The sequence below is a fragment of the Phaethon aethereus genome (genome assembly GCF_964289735.1).
Source record: "Phaethon aethereus genome assembly, chromosome: 14".
Taxonomy (NCBI): domain Eukaryota; kingdom Metazoa; phylum Chordata; class Aves; order Phaethontiformes; family Phaethontidae; genus Phaethon; species Phaethon aethereus.
The window spans coordinates 19,059,617-19,080,436 of record NC_138590.1 but is presented as its reverse complement, the minus strand read 5'-3'; the positions used below and the strand labels follow the sequence as shown (position 1 = coordinate 19,080,436).

The 20,820-nt window shown below is 38.3% G+C and overlaps 1 protein-coding gene across 1 annotated transcript in view; it reads left to right on the top strand.

Moving 5' to 3' along the window:
• Positions 1–20,820, top strand: part of RAPGEF6 (Rap guanine nucleotide exchange factor 6) — a gene marked incomplete at its 3' end in the record, with an annotated part of 101,649 nt that overhangs the window by 78,682 nt on the left and 2,147 nt on the right. The window contains exons 7-17 of the mRNA XM_082006259.1: positions 3,291–3,422; positions 10,340–10,523; positions 11,361–11,497; positions 12,465–12,623; positions 13,169–13,321; positions 13,835–13,999; positions 15,395–15,502; positions 15,844–16,047; positions 16,826–16,934; positions 18,490–18,733; positions 19,060–19,217. Of these exons, the coding sequence (XP_081862385.1) occupies positions 3,291–3,422; positions 10,340–10,523; positions 11,361–11,497; positions 12,465–12,623; positions 13,169–13,321; positions 13,835–13,999; positions 15,395–15,502; positions 15,844–16,047; positions 16,826–16,934; positions 18,490–18,733; positions 19,060–19,217 (1,753 nt within the window). The remainder of the gene's footprint in view (positions 1–3,290; positions 3,423–10,339; positions 10,524–11,360; positions 11,498–12,464; positions 12,624–13,168; positions 13,322–13,834; positions 14,000–15,394; positions 15,503–15,843; positions 16,048–16,825; positions 16,935–18,489; positions 18,734–19,059; positions 19,218–20,820) is intronic.

Genomic DNA, 20,820 nt, shown 5'->3' with positions numbered 1-20,820 from the left:
CAGTGTGAAAAATTTCTTCCTTGTATTTAGTCTAAATCTCCCCTCTTTTGGTTTAAAACCGTTACCCCTTGTCCTGTCGCTACAGGCCCTGCTAAAGAGTCTGTCCCCATCTTTCTTACCAGCCCCCTTTAAGCCCTGGAAGGCTGCAGTAAGGTCTCCCCAGAGGCATTAATTCAGGTATGTATGTCTGCATCTGAAAACCTCTAACGTGGACATAGGTGAATGTTGCTATTTTGAACTTACTTCCCTAACACATAATTTTTCAAGATATTGATGCAATTGTAACAACAGTTTCTAAGTTTCTCCCACAAAAAAAAAAAACACATAGTCAAATAATAAGTGAATATTATTCACCAGTAGTTAAGGCAATGTTGTAGCACTTTCAGCAACTTCACAATCACATCCTGCAAGTCCTTCCCGCGTCCGCTGTCATGTTTTACAGAAACACCCTGTCCCTGTCTTTCTGCTTAGTGAGCTCTGAAAGAAAGACCAATCAGTTTGGGTAATAAAAACGACATACAAAAGGCAGAAGCTGTGATTTATTTTGGGAGATTGAGTAGAGTGGCAAGCAGCACTTTAAAGGTCACTTGTCTCAAATAAACCTTATCTCTCTCAAATTTAAAGAGATACTGCAGTGTTTCCTTGCATCTAACCTGCATTAAATGTCTTTTACAAGAACATATTGCAGAGTCCAGCAGGAGCATCATACAGGCCCAGGTGCTTTATAGGCGATGGAAATGAATGGGAGTGCTGGCAGGGGGAATGAAGATCAGTTGTAAGTGATTAATGAGTTGATAAATACTCCTTTGGGAAGGCTGGTGGTGGTGTGGGTTGGTCTTCAATGTGTGTTTGTGAAAATAGCATACAAAGTACATACAGAACTTTTTTTATTTTGAAAGCCATGTCTTGTTCCAGCAGTACTTCTCAACCTAGGTGTTTAGAACAGCCTTTGTCACAAAAACCTCAAAATTTAAACTAAATTAAGGAAGAAAAACTGTATGTGGCAGTGTGTATGTGTGTGTGTGTGTGTGTGTCCCTGAACGGGCTTCAATAGCACCAGTTTTTGGTCGAGAGCAGGCATCTGCCCTGTTCTCCTGGGAAATCTTGCAGAATTGCTTCTGCTTGTGGTTCTGGTCATTCTTTCCCTGGAGCTGTTTTGAAAGTTTGAAAATCATTCTGAATCTGGATAGCAGGGAGCTTAAATTAGATTTCCTTGTGTCTGTATTATTGCAGTCAGTGTGGGACTTGCACAGGGACAGAAAGAAATCTGAAGCTGGACTCAGAGCTGTTTGTTGGAATAGGGAGGTTGTAAAACGGGCTCAGGCTGAGGAGTTTGCGGCAAAACTGTGGTCTTGTTAAGGTAGGGGTAATGAATCTATATGGGTTGATTTGTTCTGTAATTTACTAAAACTCCTGGATTTTTCAGTTGCGTTGACCTCCAGCGTATCAGTGACTGCCAGGAGCCCTGCCTAGTAATTTGGCAAGCGCTGGGTTGCTGCTGGGTGTCGTCCTCCCTGGTAAGCCATGCGCTGCCCTTGCTCCTACGTGCCTTTCTGTCTTTTCGCGTGGACGCCAGCACTGCAGTGTGCTTGCAGTGGAGCCGGCTGACGTGCGAACCTCCAGGGAGCAGAAGAGCCGTGTCACCCTGCGGCGTGGGCGCCAAACGCTCCGATGGAGGCAGCAGATGGGGAACGCCAGGGGAACGACCTCCATCAGCAACGTGGTCGGCATCGTTGAAATACCAGTGGCTTAACTCATGTCCAAATTGTCGCAGGCTTTAAGGAAGATGATGTAGCACTTTCTGCCTCATGTCTGCAGTAGGTCATAGAATCATTTAGGTTGGAAAAGACCTTTAAGATGATCAAGACCCAACTGTAAACCTAGCGCTGCCAGGTCCGGATAGTGCTTTTCTCTATGTGTGCTGTAGGACGTATTCATTTGGCTTTAAAAAGTACCCAGCTAGTGCTCCAGACCAGAATTAAATCTCAAATTTCCTGCTTTGCTTTTACATTTTGTTGTTGTGGAAGAGGTCACCTCTCGGTGTACATCGGTTCTTGCCGTGCGTGCTGAGTGTACCTTTTGGCCACTGGATTGAATTCTGTCAGCTGAATGGTTTGACCTCTTTGCTGTTCTCAAATCCTGAAAAAGAGGTTTTTTTTTTTTCTTTTGTTTTCAGCCTGTAAAACTTCTTGGTGGCTAAACGTAGGCTTCAAAGTGTTGTGTTTCCTTTGTATTTGGATGAAATTCACTATTTCATACCTACTGCTTGGAGGGTTTTTTTTAACGGGACTTTGTGAAAGTTGGCAATCTCTCACTTTTCAAACTTTCTCCTTTTCCAAATACATGTGAACATAGATATTAATTTACAGGTTGGATATTTTATACTTTCTTTTTGGAAGTAAGATGTATATAAAACTAGAATAATGTAAGTGTTAGGATAGTGAAAAATAGTTTTTGTAGTCTTTCATTTCCCAGAGTTACTTTGCAAGTAAGAATCTGTCCTGGTTTTTAGAGCCCATAGGATGGTCCTTATAGTTCAATGTAAATTTAAAAAAGACTAGAAATATATCTGGCAGAAAATAAATGAGCAACTGAATTAAAGGACTAGTTATTTTATAGTATTCTATGGGGCTTTGATTCTTCAAAAGCCTACTACTTTTTTCAATAGAAGGAACATGTTTGTAGGCTTCAGTCATGCACTAAAATGTGTATATCTACATACATGTGTTCATTTACAGATTGACTTACAGAAGTGCCATTGTACATACATGTACCAAGAATGTGTAATAGCCCTTCTGTGTACTCATTTTCTTAAAGAAAATTAAAAGCTTTTTCTGGACTAAAACTTTTGTTTAGATTACGTTACTTACTGTTTTGTATTGATGTTTTCTAAAGGTTATTCTTGAACTGAGACATGAATATAAACAGGAATCCTGTTTCGTATTGGATTGCAACATAAGCTAATGTTTAAGGCCGTGGTCTGTTTGGCTGGCATCATCTCTTTGCCATCTTATGCACTCTTAAGCCTGTTGATGTTACACCAGTTGGCTGTAAAGAGGCTAGACCTTGGCTTTATAGAAAGGTGCATCCTTTTCTATCAGTTGTATAACATCTGAATGTGATTGGGCAAGCCTAACCTAAATTAGCTTTTTCTGAAAATGTATCTCACGTTACAGATGGATATTAAAATGTGTGACAAAAACTTTATGAATAACTTTGTCTTCAAATCAGACTTACATGTCTTGTTTTTCTTTCTTTTTCTCCCTTTCCCAAATCTGTTTTATTTACAGCTTCCAGCTGATCTTACCAAGATGCATCTTACCGACAACCCTCATCCTCAGGTGACTCACGTCCCCTCAAGCCAGTCGGGATGTAGCATTGCCAGTGATTCTGGGAGCAGCAGCCTGTCTGATATTTATCAGGTAAAATTGCATGTGTTTCTTATTTTTCCTTCCTTGATGTTAAACATTCCATAAACAAAACCAGTGCCCGTTTATCCAAGACTTCCCTTTTTGATGCTTCTGCATCTCCCTGTGTTGCTCGTGTGACTCTCCACCTCCTCAGCCACACGGAAGTGAAACAAACTTCTTGTAAAGCTTTTTTTGTTGCTTTTCACATCTTTACACGCCAACACGGATGCTGTGGCTTTTAAAAGTCACATTTGGAGATTTATGGGATCGTTTTCCTTCTTTCTGAAATGGAACAAATATCATGAAATCATTCTTGTGTTTCAAATACATTCCTTGATTATTTGTATTTATTGCTAATAACAGATGTTCTGTTCTGCAAACAAGAGCAGGGCAATAAACGCCCTCTGCACTAATTGACTGCAGAAATTCCGGTGTTGCATGCTTAGAATAGAAGTCATCTGAAATGCAGGGGTAGCCTTCATTTGTTTACAGATGATATACCTAGTAAGTTACCTGTCTCGTGTCAAATTGCAAAGCTGGTTTCATGGGGTCCTTTGCTCTGGTTCATGAAGGTGCTCATCTTGGGTTTGGCTTGATCAGTAATTTCACAGCTCTTCCACTTTCAAGTTGAAATCTGACTACAGTACTGAGTATGTAGCAATTACTGAGCATGACGTAGGTGTAACTTGATTTTAGACACCTATTCCCTTGGGTACTGTCTGGGTACTATTTCTATACACTAAACAGAGTATTGATGCATCTTATTTACAGCAAAATACTGCTAGGTAACTTTAAAGCATTAAAAGCAAAAATCCTTTTAGAACATTGAGTGTCTCTGCATTTTTGTCCTGTTTAACCTATTACCTTACTACTACTTTAGATTTGCTTGCTGCCATCCAGGTCAGGAGTAGTTTGCATCCATGATGTTTTTTCAAAAAGCTCTGGGAATTCTCTGGTTTAGAAGGGGCAGTGCTGGAAGATGTTGTTCAGTATCTTGATTTTAAATTTTTTTTTAATTTTTATTTTTTTAAATTTTCCGAGTCAACAGAATTGATTTAATTAGTCAGAGTCAGCAGAACTAGTCTGTTTATTGTACCTTAACATCTTGTACGTTAGGATGCTGATGGACAGTTTCCCTGGCCATCGTCTGCCTGCCTGTCTACCTGAGTAGTTTGGAGAGGTTCCTCTAAGTGAAAAGAACTTAAAATATATTATTGATAATGAAAATATCATTCTAGTAATGAGTGAATATTCTGTCATGTGTGATTAATTGCATTTGAAATGCCTTATGTCTCCTCTACAGAAAATGCCAAGGGAGCATAAATGCTAAACAAATAAGAATTACATAAATAAAAGAAATAATGGAGTAGCATATTTATATGCACGGTAGCAAATAAACAGTGGTGAAATTTATTTTTGTACCCTAAGGAATTACTAATTTATTAATGTGAAAATGACTGCAGATTTTTTAATTAATTTTGAGGAGTTGAGGACCTTTCAGGTTGGAGTCTCCTTTCCAGTGACATTAGCCCGTCTGTTTTCATATCCTGCAGGGAACATGGACGTGTGTAAATTTTGCTGAGAATTTCCAGCCATCTGGGGTGATGTCTGGGGCAGGTTACCACTGTTAGACTGAGATCTTCAAAGATAAAATTACCGCAATGTACGACCATAGCTATGGTGACATTAATCCTGAAAGATAGCATTGGAGTATCAAGCATATGATAAATTGTGGGTGAAGAGAAGATACAGAAGAGGCATGTCATGAGGGGGAATAAAACACCAACAACCCAATGTTTGGGTTGTGTGTTTCCCTCCTTACATTTTTTAATGAATCTTTCATATCTTGCTCTCATATGTATAATGTGCTAATAGTAACCTGTCAAAAGATGCTGGGTATTTTATGGCCATTATTGCAGTAGCTATAACAGTTTTGGAGAAGTCTCTTAGTGTTTGTCACCCCATTATAAGTGCATGGATAGATACTGTGTAATAACGTTATGGCACGGTATTTAGCATAGCATTATACTGCCGTGACACATCCGTATAGACAGATTTTGAAATTGGAAAGAAAAAGAAAAGTGCTTCCCCCAGTATTCATCATGATATTACGAAGGCAGAGAACCTCTTTGATACTCAATAAACCTACATTTTGAGTACTAATGTATTGGCTCAGTAGCTGAAAGCATTTTTGGTACATTAAAATACAGCTTTTTGTAAAGTACTTGGAAAATTATGCTTTGCTTTTGCAGTCAACTTCATATCTATTACATGCCAAACTCTCTAGGAGCATCATTAATGTCAGCAGAGGAAGAGCATTTTTGAATAATTTTGATTAATGTAGCCTTGAAATGACCTTTTGAATTAATGGTATCTTAACATTAATTTTTACAGTAAGTAGTAAACGTAATTCCAGAACAGGAAAATATGATTAGAATGGTAGAACCAAAGAATGAAACAAATTTTATTAAGATTTGGAAAGGGTTTCCGTTCATCTGTGTATACTGTATTCATCGATAGTGTTGAAATGAGGTTTCACTTGTTCCAGCTGCCTCTCAGTCCAGGATGTTAAGCAGGAAACGATGAACATAAAGCTTAAGGCGAGATCAGCAGAAAAGGAGTCCTGCCTGTAAGCACTGCTATGAACCCGTTGTATTAAACCCTCAGTTAACTGCAGAAAATTATGAAAAGAAAGTGTATGAAGATATTTTTCTCCTCCTGTACCGTTGCTGCTTCCTGTTGGAGCTTTCAGTCTTCGTGTGGTAAAATGTCCGAATGTATGTATTGTGAAGTCCAACTTTCTTTGACTACTGCAGAGCAGTTGTTTTTCTGTTGGACTGTAGACTTCTTTCTTTAAATATAGGGGGGAAAAAACCAGTTACTCTCTACAATTTTTAAAACAACTTCTTTAATTTGCTTGAAGTGGATTTTTTATTTTTTATTCAACCCATTACTGACATTATGCTTAGTTTCAGAACTACGGTGTTTAGACAGAAGTAGGGGAAGCTGTGTGGTTATGCGTACAGAAGTTGAAATGAGGGATTATAACTTCTGCAAATAGCTGCTTTGACCTGATACAGGGAAAAAAAAAAATGCAACAGGTATTACAGAAGGGATACATCTTTCTTTGCCCTTTCACTGGACAGTCTTTAAGGAGGCCAGCCATGGTAACATAGGTACTCCAACTCATCTCTCTAGATATAGGTGGGTAGGGTCTCACTTCTGCTATAAGGAATTAGTTGCCTGTATCAGTAACTTGCAATGCTGTTCTCTTAATGACCAACAAATTTGTGTCTGTTTTTTCTTATCTGTGTAGTTCTGCCAGTGGTGTGCTTAAAGTTTCTCTCTCTCTTTGCCTTTTTAAAAAATCTTTCATTTATCACTTTGGCAGTATTTGTGGGCAGCAACATTATTGCCCAACAATAATTCCAGCAGTGGTTAAAGTTTTGATATTAAAATGGATTATCTATAAAATATACATCAGGGAGTGGACCTTACGGAGGGCTTTTCTATCAATGCTGAAAGAAGGCTTGGACTTTTTTCCCCTGACAGAATTGACATGAGGGGAGCGGATAAAAAACCCCTGGCTCTTAATAGCAGGTTGCATCAGGAGTCATGAGTACTAAAATACATTACCATATGGACTTATTCCGGCACAAGAAATCTTTCCCACGAGGCGTATTTAATACTTTTTTTCTGTCAGTGATACACACTGTAGTGGAATACGTATCGTTATAACCAAAGCTTTGCGAGGGCTAGTTCTCACGTCTTTGGCTTCCAAAGCGTAAGCCAGCGTACCAGACACCTCCATGACCAACATTTGGCAAACATAGCTGAAACGTGTTAATTGGCAAAATTTGCAGTGCTATATATACAGTAATAATAGTATGATTTTAAAATAGCAAAGAAGTATTTTGACAGTAAACCGGTGTTAACGTTCCAGATGATCTACGTGACACACACCATTTGAGTCTGTTCCTGCTGCCTTCTCGATAGATATTCCTGCCCTAGAGACCCAATCCTGAAAATCTGTATTTGTGTAAGATTTGAGGATTGCAGCTTCTGGTTTCATTTTGTAACTTAGTAGTTCATAAACGTTTCCGTTAAGAATGATTTAGGTATTTGATAATGGAAACAGCTGGGGCATCATGCTTGGGAAGAGCAGCTACTTCTGCAGACAGCTTTATGAGCAAAATCCTTCCTGTTCCTTCCAGCACTGCCTGACCTGCCAACGTTTTGTCAACCATCTGCATATAATCTTTGAAACGCAGTTTGAGGACCTTCTCTTACTTCACAGCTTGATCAAATTATAATTTATTTATCAAGAAAAGGGAAGATTCATTTATAGGCCTATATAGGATATACAATGAAAATTTTAAAGAACCACTTTTCTGTAGAGCCTGGAGCCTCAGTTTTGTTTGCTTAGCTTGAGGTTATCGAAGTGGGCATTAGTGGGCATCAGTACTGTTGTCTGTCTTACTCTGCCTGAAGAAGTTGACATAAATTGTGGCCATTTAGATGAAGAAATGCTAGAAAAGTCCTTGAATAAAATGCTGTACTGATTGTGTGCTGCTGAGACTCTCCAAGCACAATTTGCACTTGGGCTTAATTCCAAAACTGTTAATGTGAGCTACATAAATCAGTAAAGTGATGTAATATAAAACAGATTTAACCCTTATATATATTGTTACCCTCCTCTGAAAGAAATATTTATGTTAAATCATTCAGGCCTTATTTATTAGGTTTGCTGGCTAATTATTAAAATGAGGAGAAGCTCAAAGGTTCAAGGTTATATCTAAACCCCAGTTCTTTTATGTCTAGTGAAAGAAGGAGATGCTGCTCATCTGTCAAAGTGCTGGGGCTTGCATTAGCTGCTCAACATGGAGTGTGTAGGAAGATGGAGGCAGGGCAGTCTGCTGTGATTAAATCACTTAAAATGAGCGTTTGTTTTTTATGAGGCAAGGAAGACAGGAGACCAGCATGGCTGAGTAAGGACCTCCTGGTCAAACTGAAGCACAAGAAGGAAATGCATGCAGTGGGACCAGGAACATGTATCCTGGGAGGAGTACAGGGACACTGCCCAGATGGGTAGGATTGGGATCGGGAAAGGGTAAGGCACAGTTGGAGCTGGATTTGGCAAGGGATGTAAAGAATAACAAGAGGGCTTCTACAGGTACATTGGTCAGAAAAATAAGATTAAAGATGGTGTACTCCCCTCCCCTCATAAAGAAGACAGGAGAACTAGTGGCACGGAGAAGGCTGAGGTACTCAGCAGTTTTTTTGCCTTAGTTTTCACTGGTAGTCAGTCTTCCCACATCTCTCAATTCCCTGACCCTCAAGGTGGGGACTGGGGGGAACAAAATCCTTCTCATGGCAAGAGGAGATTGGGTTTGAGACCACTTGAGGAACCCGGACATGCACAAGTCCATGGAACCCAACGAGGTGTGTCCCAGGATCCTGAGGGAGCTGGCTGGTGTAGGCGCTAAGGCACCTTCCATCTTCTCTGAAAAGTCATGGCAGCCAGGTGAAGTCCCCAGTGCCTGGAGAAGAGGGAATAAGGCTCTGGGGAAACCTCTCAGTACTTAAAGGGATCTTACAAGAAAGGCCTTTTACCAGGGCCTGTAGTGACAGGACAAGGGGCAACGGTTTTAAGCTGCAAACGGGTAGATTTAGCTTGGATATAAGGGAGAAATTTTTTTACAATGAAGGTGCTGAGACATTGGAACAGGCTGCCCAGAGAAGTTGTGGCTGCCCCATCACTGGTAGTGTTCAAAGTCAGGTTGGACAGGACCCCATCCTTTATTTTGGAAGTTTTGTGAACGTGCAGGGTAGTTGATATGTTAGTTTGTCATCAGTGTTTTTGTAAAACCTCAAGGATTTCTTTTAAAGTGAAAATTAATATTGTAAATATGATTCACTTAAAAAAAAAAAAGCCTCTGTTTTCTGCAAGTCTCTATATAATTGCCTTATACTTCTTAGTGACACATCCTGTTCAAAATTTTGAATTTGAACAGAAAAACGATTTGCATGCTGGCTTAAACTAAGAAAAAAGTGGAATTTCTGTGGAAATTGGAAATTTGAAACTACTTTTTTTTTTTTTTCCTTCCATCTGTTTGGAAGGTTATTTTCATGCAATTACATCATTTAAACTTTACATAAGGAATTATTGCAAATGATTCCGATGTGATTCTGCTTTTTGTTGCCAGTATGGCATTCTCTTTCACTGTTTCTTCATGTGTCTGCTCGGTGTGATGTCTATATTGCCATCTATGGATGACAGTAGAAATGTGTCTACAGGCACTGGGTAACCAACGGTGTTGCTGAATTATATTATTATTTCATTAATAATACAGACTCTCAAACTGTGGAAAAAACATTTTGTTTACATGAATTTGCAAGAAAGAGTAAATGCTATAAAATGAGACTCGGCCAGTGGAAGAAAGAATAGTCATCCTTATCTCTTCCCTGAATTTATATACTCCACCTGACATACTTGCTCTATTCCAGGATTCAAATCCTTGTTATAATACCAAAATTAAAAATGAGATCAAATCCCCTTCATTTTAGCTGCTCAATCTGCTGTGTTTTTTCCAGAGTCACATGGTTAATATTGATGGGTTTCTATTGCCTGTAGTTTATTGGAGTTGGGGAGGGGTATAAGTAAAGACAGAGAACAAATATTGCAGTATGTTAATTTTATTTTTAGAACTTGTGATCATAATGTCTCTAGCATGGAGTTGCTTTATGCCAATGGTATGTATTTGTACCATCCTGTAACTGTAGATTTCAGTGTAACGTGTTTTTCTCAGTGTTCAGAAAGGGAGCTATTGCAATTTCTGCTTTGAATTGTTGGTCACAGGATTTCTTTTGTTGTAAATCATTAAACTGAAGACATTGAGCTCTTTGTCTGATGGATGTTTTCTTCGTAGGCTACAGAAAGTGAGATGGGAGACGTTGATTTAACAGGTCTTCCAGAGGCACCTGTAGACTCTGAAGATGAAGAAGAAGAAGAGGATGAAGATATTGACAGAACTTCAGATCCGCTTCTAGGGCGAGATGTTGTACGAGAGTGCCTTGAGAAAGAGCCTGCAGATAAAACCGATGATGATATTGGTGAGGAGGAAAAAAAAATCCTTATGTAAAACTATATCATATAACATCTGTAAGAGAAGCATATCTGAAAACTGTTTAATGAGTTAATGTTAAATGTATATCCTCGTAATTATGAATGATGCCTTCCAGAGATCACTTTGCTCTAGTGACATTGTTAATTTAATGATTTCTCTTCTTACTATCTGGGAGAGTATTTGTTCTGAGAAACAAAGTATTTTAAAAAACAGTTTTTGAGATGCGTAAGATCTTAAGTGTTACAGTCATTGTATGTGTTGATATAAGGGAGGGGTAGGTAGCAAGGTAATTTTGACTGCCTGAAACTGTTGAATTAGTTATTAAATGCCAAAGAGAATATATTGTTACTGCACTATAAATTTATATAATTGTAAACTGGAAAGCATTTAAGATTAAAATAATTTACTGCAGCGTTTAGAAATTGGCATTACTTTAATTGTAAAATTTGCGTTATGCTATACTTCACATTACTTCTCTAAACACTGGAAAGTCATTTCATGCGCCGATCAGGCTTATAATTACTGTACTGTAAGGGTATTTTTAATTTTTCTAAATGTTTGAAGCTGAAGTGCTTTTACAATCTAGCCAGACTGCTGCCATGAGTCGATCAGAACGTGATCAAGACTGTAGAGCCGAGTTCCGGTTGTTGGTGACAAAATGCATACTGGGCTCATTTAGCCACAGGCACTAATGAGGATTGTAACACCGCTGAGCAATTTTTCAATGAATTTAACTGAGATTTAACATACCTGTGGAGGGTAAGGTACCTAAGGAACCCCTGGGCCTTGCAGTCTTCATACCAATGTTTCCTTTGTCTAACAGAGCAATTATTGGAATTTATGCATCAACTCCCTGCCTTTGCAAACATGACTATGTCTGTGAGAAGAGAACTTTGCTCAGTGATGATATTTGAAGTAGTAGAGCAAGCGGGAGCCATCATACTTGAAGACGGCCAAGAAGTAAGTTACTGCTTACAACACAATTTGAGTGCTACAGGCAGTAGGTTAGCAAGAGTGCTGGAGAGCGAAGGGCTGGAAAATCTCTTTCCCGTATTCACAACTCTCCTGCACCTGAAAGTTAGAGAATTCTTTTCTCACCGTGACCCATAACCAAAATCCTCAAACTTTAGCCCATCCCTTTGGGAGATTCTGCCTGTGTATTATTACCTTGTTTAAGACTTCAAAGTGGCCAGGCATAGACACAGGACAGCATTCAGTGTGTTGTTACCAGGTAAGTGCTGACATCTGGAGGAGTTTATTTCAAAGGTTCTTTGTAGCATGGAAGAATGCATCATTTCCATTGATAAAGTAACTCCCTTCTTACAATGTAGTTTTTCAAAATACTAACACGGAGAGGTATCCTTGCCCAACAGTGTGGGTTTTATAACATAAACATCTAAATTAGGAGCAGTTTCCATACATATTCAGTGGGAGAAGACAGACATTCAAATTAGTCAATGGTCAGGCTCCCAACATAGGTGCTCTGAATCACTGTTCAGAAATCTCTCTCCGTCCCTGGATCAAGACATCTGGAATGGTCATGGCAGGTCATCCCTCCGAGAGGACTACGTAGACTCGTCTTTGGTAGTGACCAAATGGGTACCCAGGGGAAGGGTATTCATTCTCACTAAGTGGTATAAATATATTGTAGCAATTAGCCTGCTGATTAAAAAAGCAATCTATTCATCAGCATTCCTCCCTACTGAATTGGTTCTGAATGAATGAAGAATGCTGAAAAACATTCTTGTTCCAGTCATCTTTATTGCTTTCCTTACAGTGCACATTTTTAGTGAATGAAATGTTGCAGAACTGTTGTGACAACAAAGTGGAGACTGCAAGAGTAAGCCCTTCTGAGCTAAGAGAATTGGAACAGCTTATAAAAGTTGAATTAGCTTCACTTCTAAAATTTGTGGTTTACTTCCTCTAGCTTGATTCTTGGTATGTCATTTTAAATGGCACAGTGGAAATCAGCTATCCTGATGGGAAGAGTGAGAGTCTCTGTATGGGAAATAGTTTTGGGATTACTCCCTCTCTGGACAAACAGTACATGAATGGAGTGGTCAGAACTAAAGTAGATGATTGTCAGGTAAGAGTACAATTCTATACAACTATCTCATTTTTTTTAAGCATCTAATAAAAGAAAACAGACTACTTTCATCTTAAGGCATCTCTATTCCCAGAGCAGAAAAAAGAGGTTGGTATTTTACGGGTCAAGGGCTCTGCTCATGTTAATTGTACGGTCTTTGGTAGCTGGGACTTGCTTCACGCTGCTGCTGTGTGAGGAACAGGAACTTCAGCTTTGTGCTGAAATGTAAGTTTAGTCCACGCCAGTCATGCTGTGTGTGTGAGTGACATTCAGTAAGAACAGATAAAAAGAAAATAGCCACTTCCACTTCTTACACGCTTTGTCCTCTGTTTGTTTAGCCCATTCAAACAATCTTTTGGAGATGTAAGAAGGTGACCAGTTCTATCTATCTTCTATTTCTAACGTTCTCTCTCGTGTAGTTGGGCAGAACAGAGTGGGGTTGGTATCAAATGCTGTGCTGTTGTCATTGTGTTGAAGCAGGCCAAAGATGGGGATACATTCATGTTTTGGGTATTTGTTAACAATTCCGTGTTGTTTGGCGACAGTTTGTGTGTATAGCCCAGCAAGACTACTGGAGGATTCTGAACCACGTGGAAAAAAACACTCATAAAGTGGAGGAAGAAGGAGAAATTGTTATGGTAAAGGAACACAGAGAGCTGGATCGCAGTGGAACCAGAAAGGGACACATAGTTATCAAGGTGAATTTCTTCCTATGCTTTCCATAAATCTATTAAACTTGTATTTATTTACTAATAAATAAAATTTTGTTTTGATTCTAGAATGCATACTCAGTTTTATCTGTCTCAGCTCAAAAAAACTGTTTGGAAGGAATTTATATTATTTTACAAATTACTTCGATCTGCCTTTTAACAAAGTTAGACCGCTTCAGTACGTACATTGAGTTGTGTTGGGAGCACCCTTTGTGCATCTTTGTGTATTGACCTGTTTTTTGTAATCTGGAAGAGGAACTTAAACTGTTTATTAAAAATAAAATTAAGGGAAGTTTACTAATTGTTTTAGCCTATGCAAAACACTTGGGCTGAGAGAAGCATGAAGATTTGATTTAAACACATTAGTGTGTTTTCTCCTGAGTTTGCCATAACTGAAATATGAAAAGGGAATATAACTGTTCACATGGCTTTATGTTAAGATACTCTCTAGAGAGATGCAGTGACAAGAAATATCAGTTATTTTTGCATTTAATTTTTAAGGCAACACCAGAGCGACTCATCATGCACTTGATAGAAGAACATTCTATTGTGGATCCAACCTACATTGAAGATTTCCTTTTAACGTACAGAACATTTCTAACAAGCCCCCTGGAAGTTGGAAGTAAACTCTTGGAATGGTTCACAGTGGACAGCCTCAGAGATAAGGTTGGTTTGAGTCTAAAACATTAATATTTCTGGTGAAAATATCTCCAAATTGATTCCTTTTTGTGTTGCTGATTAAACTAGGATTATGCTCCACCTATTTTATATGAACTATTTTAAAGAAAAGTATTTTTCACTAGTATCAAGAAAGAATTCTCGAAGCGTGTTTTATGTGTACAGTGTACTGTCCTAATTCGGTGTGACACTGCTTTTGTTCTGCAGAATGATAAATACTGTTTTCTATTTGGTTTGAAGAGGTAAATGCCAGTCTCCGAAATCCTTTTTCACCAGAAATGCAGTGAAATTGTGTTCATGATCTCTTGGACATACCATCTTTCTTTTCACAACAGCATTGTGCTTGTCTTCCATGATTTGCTGCTGTAGAGCTTTTCAGTGTATTGAGCGTGTTTTCTTTGAGCAGCTTATTACAAACTCTGTACTTAAACTAAACTCTGCTCAAGACAGGTGCAGTTGATAAAAATGCTTCCGTAAATAGAACGAGGTTCAACTCTGTGTAACTGTATGCACATATATATAAAAAAATGTTGTTCAAAGTCTGGAACTTTTATTCATGTCCAATTTGTTGAAAATTATGGCAGTAAAATTCTTAGCCAGCGGTTTTATGTGTTCTTGCTTTGAGCTGAAGGAAACCCAACAGACTATCAAAACACTGTATTTTTTTGTGTAGGAAATTCTGGGGTCTTTTCCTGTGGTTACTGCTTCTCTTCTTACCTTTTCCCATACTGTTCATTTTGGCAACTACTGTTTTTTGAGAAAAGTAAAGTAGAAGAAAACTGTCACAGCAAATACAAGAGGAAATTGTTTATTTTTAAAAGAGAGACTGCTATAGATTAACCTTTATTTATAACATGGATGCATAAAGAGTTGTCAAACTGATTTTGTCATGAATGGTGGTAACTCTGTAGCACGTACAAAAGCAATCTGAAGGTTTAACTAAAAGTTCTTAAAAGAAAGCTTTTTATTATCACAATGTACTTCCTAGAACTTTCTTCAAGGAGGTCATTAGGATGCTTTAAAAAAGCTAAGTTTTATAAACAGCGTAAGGAAGAGTTAACTGAAGATGAATTTGTGCACCAGTACGTACTGGCTGATGCAGCCAATTAGGTACACAAGTGTTTGTTTTTTTCATTTTTCATTTGTTTCCACAAATAAAGGAAAAGAGAAGGTGATTTCAATTTCAGGTGATTTTCCACAAATAAAGGAAAAGCGAAGGTGGTTTCAAGTGTAAATGTCTTCTGCTTCTGTTTGTTAGCAGATGCAGTGATCTGTCATGTGTTATTCTGCCATGTCCTTGTATTCTTCTTTCCTTACAGATTAAACCCTGTAGGAAAGTAATCATAGGTATCTTCATATATACGTAATTTGGTTTTTTTACAGGTTACCAGAGTGGTCTTGCTGTGGGTGAACAATCATTTTAATGACTTTGAAGGAGACCCTGCTATGACTCGTTTTCTGGAAGAATTTGAAAAGAACTTGGAAGATACGGTAGGAGCAAAAAAGAATGACTGTCATACTTTCTGATATTACATGTTTTCATTTTCCAGTATGTTACTAGTGGCTAACGTGTTGTAGTCTGTAAGTCTAACAGTCAATAGATGGCTTTTAACATGGGCTTATTTGTTCTTAAATACATATTTAGGTATAAAGCCCATATAAAATAGTACATATGGCACTCATTGGTGTGTTTTTTGCATTACTGCAAAAGAGGACAAGGTTTATTTAGTAAGATTTGCATACATGGCATCACTTGGGGATTTTTTCCCAATTGTTTTTCTATTTCTAGTAGAAGAAACATTGCGCTCCATTTTGTGTCTTCTGTGTTACAGAAAATGAAAGGACATCTGAGATTGCTGAATATTGCCTGTGCTGCCAAAGCAAAATGGAGACAAATTACTCTGCAAAAACCTTCTAGAGATTCGCCACTGTTTTTCAGCCTCCTTGGAGGAAGCGACAAGGGTTTTGGTATTTTTGTAGAGACTGTGGAAATGGGCAGTAAAGCAGCAGAAGCTGGACTCAAGCGTGGTGATCAGGTAAAAAGAATACGGTTGATTTAAAATATCCATCTCCTATTTTATTTAAAAAAAAATTCCGGTTTAACCCACCGTAGTGTTTCCAGCAAAAAGATTATGCTGTTTACTAAAAGCAAACAACTGGTTAGTATTCTACTGTGAATGCCACAGTTCAGCTTCAGTTTACCTGTGTTAAATGGGTTTCCATTAAATAGGTTTCAAAATAGTTAAAATATTTAAATATTTCAAAAACAGCATGGGAAGAGAAACCAAATTGTGGTTATTTTAGGAAACTTTTTGATACGGAGATTGGAGATCTCCATTGGAGAATGGAGAATCCATAACCATTAGTTAAGTTGAAGCCATCAGATTGTTTTGTTGGATTGATTCCTGCCTAGTGTAAATCATCCCAGTTCACCGAGGCTAGTGGAGCAATGACAGTTCACACCAGGTGAAGATCCAGCCTTTGATGTAATATCGGCTCTGCAGTTCATGCTCCACCACTTTTGATTTAGGTGCAGTTCCTAATTGCAAGAATGTCATGTTACCACAGAAAATAAATTTGATTAAAGCATTTGTCAGGTAGAAGTTGCGGTCCTGGCTCGTTTACAGGATAAAACTTCACCAACATGATGAAAATAGCTATTTTACAAGGAATGTTTGCATTCCACAACTGCTGTAAAGATGATATGATAACTTCTGGAAAGTTCTTATTGTGCCTGTATTATCACCTTTGTATTTTTAAGTCTGTCATAAACAGTTATTCTCATAATAGTCCAATTGTTATTTCTCCTTAAAGATAATGGAGGTAAATGGACAGAATTTTGAGAACATTACCTTTGTAAAAGCTCTGGAAATCTTAAGAAACAACACTCATCTCTCCATTACTGTAAAAACAAACATTTTTGGTGAGTAGACTTTATGATGGTTTTTTGTGTATGTGAAGAAAAACTCCAGTCTTTCTGGCTTTAGAAGTGATAATAAGATTCCACCTTTTTTCCAACTTGCTCTGGAAGTGAAAAGTTGTGCAGAAGTCCCCTCGTTGTGCCTCCATTTGCTCGGATAAGTCCTTGTGTGCCAAGGGCGGCACAAAGCCAGCATAGCCAGCTCTTTACTCCCTGAGAAATCCTCAAATGACTGTTTAAGCAGCTTTAGTGTCCCTTCATGCGATATGGCTGAAACAGAGCCAGGGGATTTGGGCCAAAATATTTCTGCCAAGAAACAGCAAAAATGTAAAACTGGGCTTTTGTAAAACTTTTTAGAATGGCTGTAAGAACGATAGGATAAATTGCCTTTATATCTAACGTTGAAAAGGGGATATAAAAAGCAGTATGACCTATAAATGTTGGCTTTTAATTGTCAATGTGAACATAAACACATAAATACCTCTTTAAAAATCTCAGTCAAACCATCTGTTCTTTTTCCATAATCCTGTTCAGGCAACAGAATAACCATAGCTACAGAAGGAACGGGACTCTGCACAAGATAGCTCCTTCCTCTGTAGCTGTATCTGAGACCTTCTGAGAGTCTCCTTTTCTTCCTCCAGCTACTTGCCCTTGCTCACTATTGATTTTCTTATAAATTACTATTTTCTGTTTATCACTGTGCAGGTAAAAAGTTTCAAGATCCTAGCAGTTGCTTCTTGGCATAATTTAAAAAAAAGCATAAAGCAACCACAGTAACCGGTGGTTCAGATTAATGTGAGATGACATAAAATAAAGCATAACTGTAACTGAGGCAGCAATAGAGTGTTCATTTGTATTATAAATGTAAGCAACATACCTTTACGAGTGGATTCTAACGTCTTCTCTTCTTGTTAGCTGATATAATTTCAAGGTGATGTCCCTGCATTTTAATGAATTCATGTCTTGAAACTTTTTTCAACAGTGATACTTACTGCCCTGTCTTTTCAATAGGTGCTGACGATGAGCAATTCCCATTCTTATATTTGAACCTATACTATCAAGACTTGTAGCCTTAAATTTTGTTACGTAATAGAAACATGCGATTTGGCTGGGACTTTCTATACAGAAATACATCTGCACTCTGTTACCTGAGAGATGCAGGCAAAGTCGTCAACAAATACGTAGAGCTGATTGCTGTGAACGCAGTGTTTCCTTATTATCTATCCAGTAATGGTAGACTAGATCTATTAAATTTGCTGTGATAATGCTAATTTCAAAAGTAGTTAGGAGAACTCTGCTCTACGGAATGTTTGATCATTTTTATTGAACGTTTAGGGGTTAGTCTTTCTGCCTGGGTAATCAAAAGCAAAACAGAAATGGGAAAAGACCCACACTCTTAAATCAAAATCAAAATGCAGCATATCGCCTCATTTGTAACTCTTTGGTTTGCTTTTTCTACGGGGATGTGGGAAGCAAAAGGTTTGAGGGGAAAGAAGAACTCACTGTGAAGTTTTAAGTGTGCAAAGGTAAATCACAATGATTGTATCTTCTCTTACAGTGTTTAAGGAGCTGCTCTGCAGGATAGGGCAAGAGAAGAATGGAATTCCACATATTCCAAAAATTGCAGAAAAGAAAAGCAACCGTTATTCCATCCCAGATATGCCTGGAGATGTGGAACAGATGTTTCCCCGTGAAAAAGGAAACAAGAAAATGAAAGCTAACACTGTATCTGGTGGGAGAAACAGAATCAGGAAAATTTTAGACAAGACCCGATTCAGCATCTTGCCTCCAAAACTGTTCAGGTTTGTGAGATTCTTCTCGTCAACCAGTAATTGTTCTTTATTAAGTTGTTATATTTTAGTTTCTTCATATCTTCAATCATTATGTCCATGTTGCTGCAATCATTGCTGTCCATGAAGCAAATCTGACCCGTAAGTGCAGAACAAGACCAAAATATCTTTTCTCTCCCAGTGAACGCTTTCAAACATGCTTTTCCCCATCCTTGTTTTGAAAGCCTGTCTACAACATGTAATTAAAACATGAGTGCCATTATTTTTCCTAGTTTCATTAATCCTAAGATGACTATAAGGAGTTTAATGCACATAACTGAAACAAACTTGTTTTGCAGTGATGGCAGCGTGAGCCAGTCGCAGGACGACAGCATTGTTGGGACGCGGCAGTGCAGACACAGCCTGGCTATCATGCCTATTCCGGGAACGCTCTCATCCAGTAGCCCTGACCTGTTGCAGCCGACAACCAGCATTCTGGATTTCTCTAATCCTTCAGGTAGAACAGCAGCACTATCTTGATTTACAGGATGATTACAAGGCAGCTGGTTCAGAGGGAAGATTACATCTCATACCAGCATCAAACATGCCGAATGCAGTTACCTGTTTATCTTGTGGCCCTAACAGGTCCAAACTGGAGATTTGCTGAAAATCCAAACTGCCTAAACTTCTCTTGCCTGCTTTTTTGTAATGTGACACTTAGTGTGTTTGTACAAAGAAATGTATTTTGCCACTTTTGAGAGTCTTTGATTTACTGGAGTTTACCAGAGCTCTGGTGGAAGCAGATTGTCCTTGTCTGCACTTTTCTCTTTTGTCATCTCTTCCTATTGCCAGTACTTCTGGTGATTTGACTTGTCCATCCACCATCTTTCAATATATATTACAAGCAGTATTGTGAGTAGGATAGGACTGCCGTGGTACCAACGTAGTGATATTAATGTTTAATGTTTTACAAACATTACATATTTTCAACTGTACGTCTGAAAAATGGAAGAATGTTTTGAGATGTGTAGCCTGTGCTTTCATTGCTATTGCTGTAGGAATACAGTTTATGGGGTGGCTGCAGGAGGCATTTGTTGTTACATGCAGCTGCCTCTAAGCATGTCAAGTCAGAATCTTGTTTCCCTATTTCAAGTGTAAGTTCTGTGCATAATTACATATTCTGTACGGTGCCTTGTGGCTATGACTTATGTTTATGTAAACTTGCAGATTTCCCCTTTAAAAGGGATGTAGATAGGTGCATAACTAGCCATAGCAATTAAGTTCCCTTTTTGCTGCAAATCCAGGTTCTTGCAGTCTGCGTGAGAGCTACACACATGTTCGCTAAGAATCTTCATTTAATACCGTACAAGTTACTGCATAATATGAAATGTTGATAACTAGTCCCTCTTTACTTTAAGTTTACTATGACAAATATGCTGTCATTTTTGAATGGCAGAGAAAACCAAGGTATTTCTGACAGTGTACTACATACACTTGATAAGTTCTGTAAACATCTAAATCTTGATTTGGTGTTGACACAGTTTTTTTTCTTTTTTTCCTGCCCGCAGCTGTTGGGTTTTACTGTAAGTATCCTGATGTATAGCATCCTGTAGACCTTAATATTGCATGGCTTGCCTGTTAAACTTAACACTTTCATATGTTGCATTGACATAGTTATTACTGTTAGGGCATTAGATAGTCCCGTGCCCCATAATCTTCCCTTAAATAAAAAAATGGGTAGGTTTTCTTTATGGGGCATAGTGCTGGACTGAGGCTGAGACTTGCATTTTATTCCCATTTCTGCCACCGACACAGCAAATGACCTTTGGCAGGTTACTTCGTGTCTCTGTGACCTTGCTTCAAAGGAATGAAGTTGCTTACATCCCTTTTTATAGAAACTGAAGGTTTAGATGAGAATGTAGTTTGAGATTTAGTTTGTTCTTCTGTTGGACTCTGTATGTGTGCATGCAAACTTGAAATGCGTTTTGTATTGTCAACACAAGCTGAATAATGCATAAGAAAATAATTTTTATTAATGTTTAACTGCTTAAAAGCAAAGACCATGAAAACAGACATGTGCCTGTAGTATAAGGTTCCTTCGTCTGTCAAAAGTTACACTA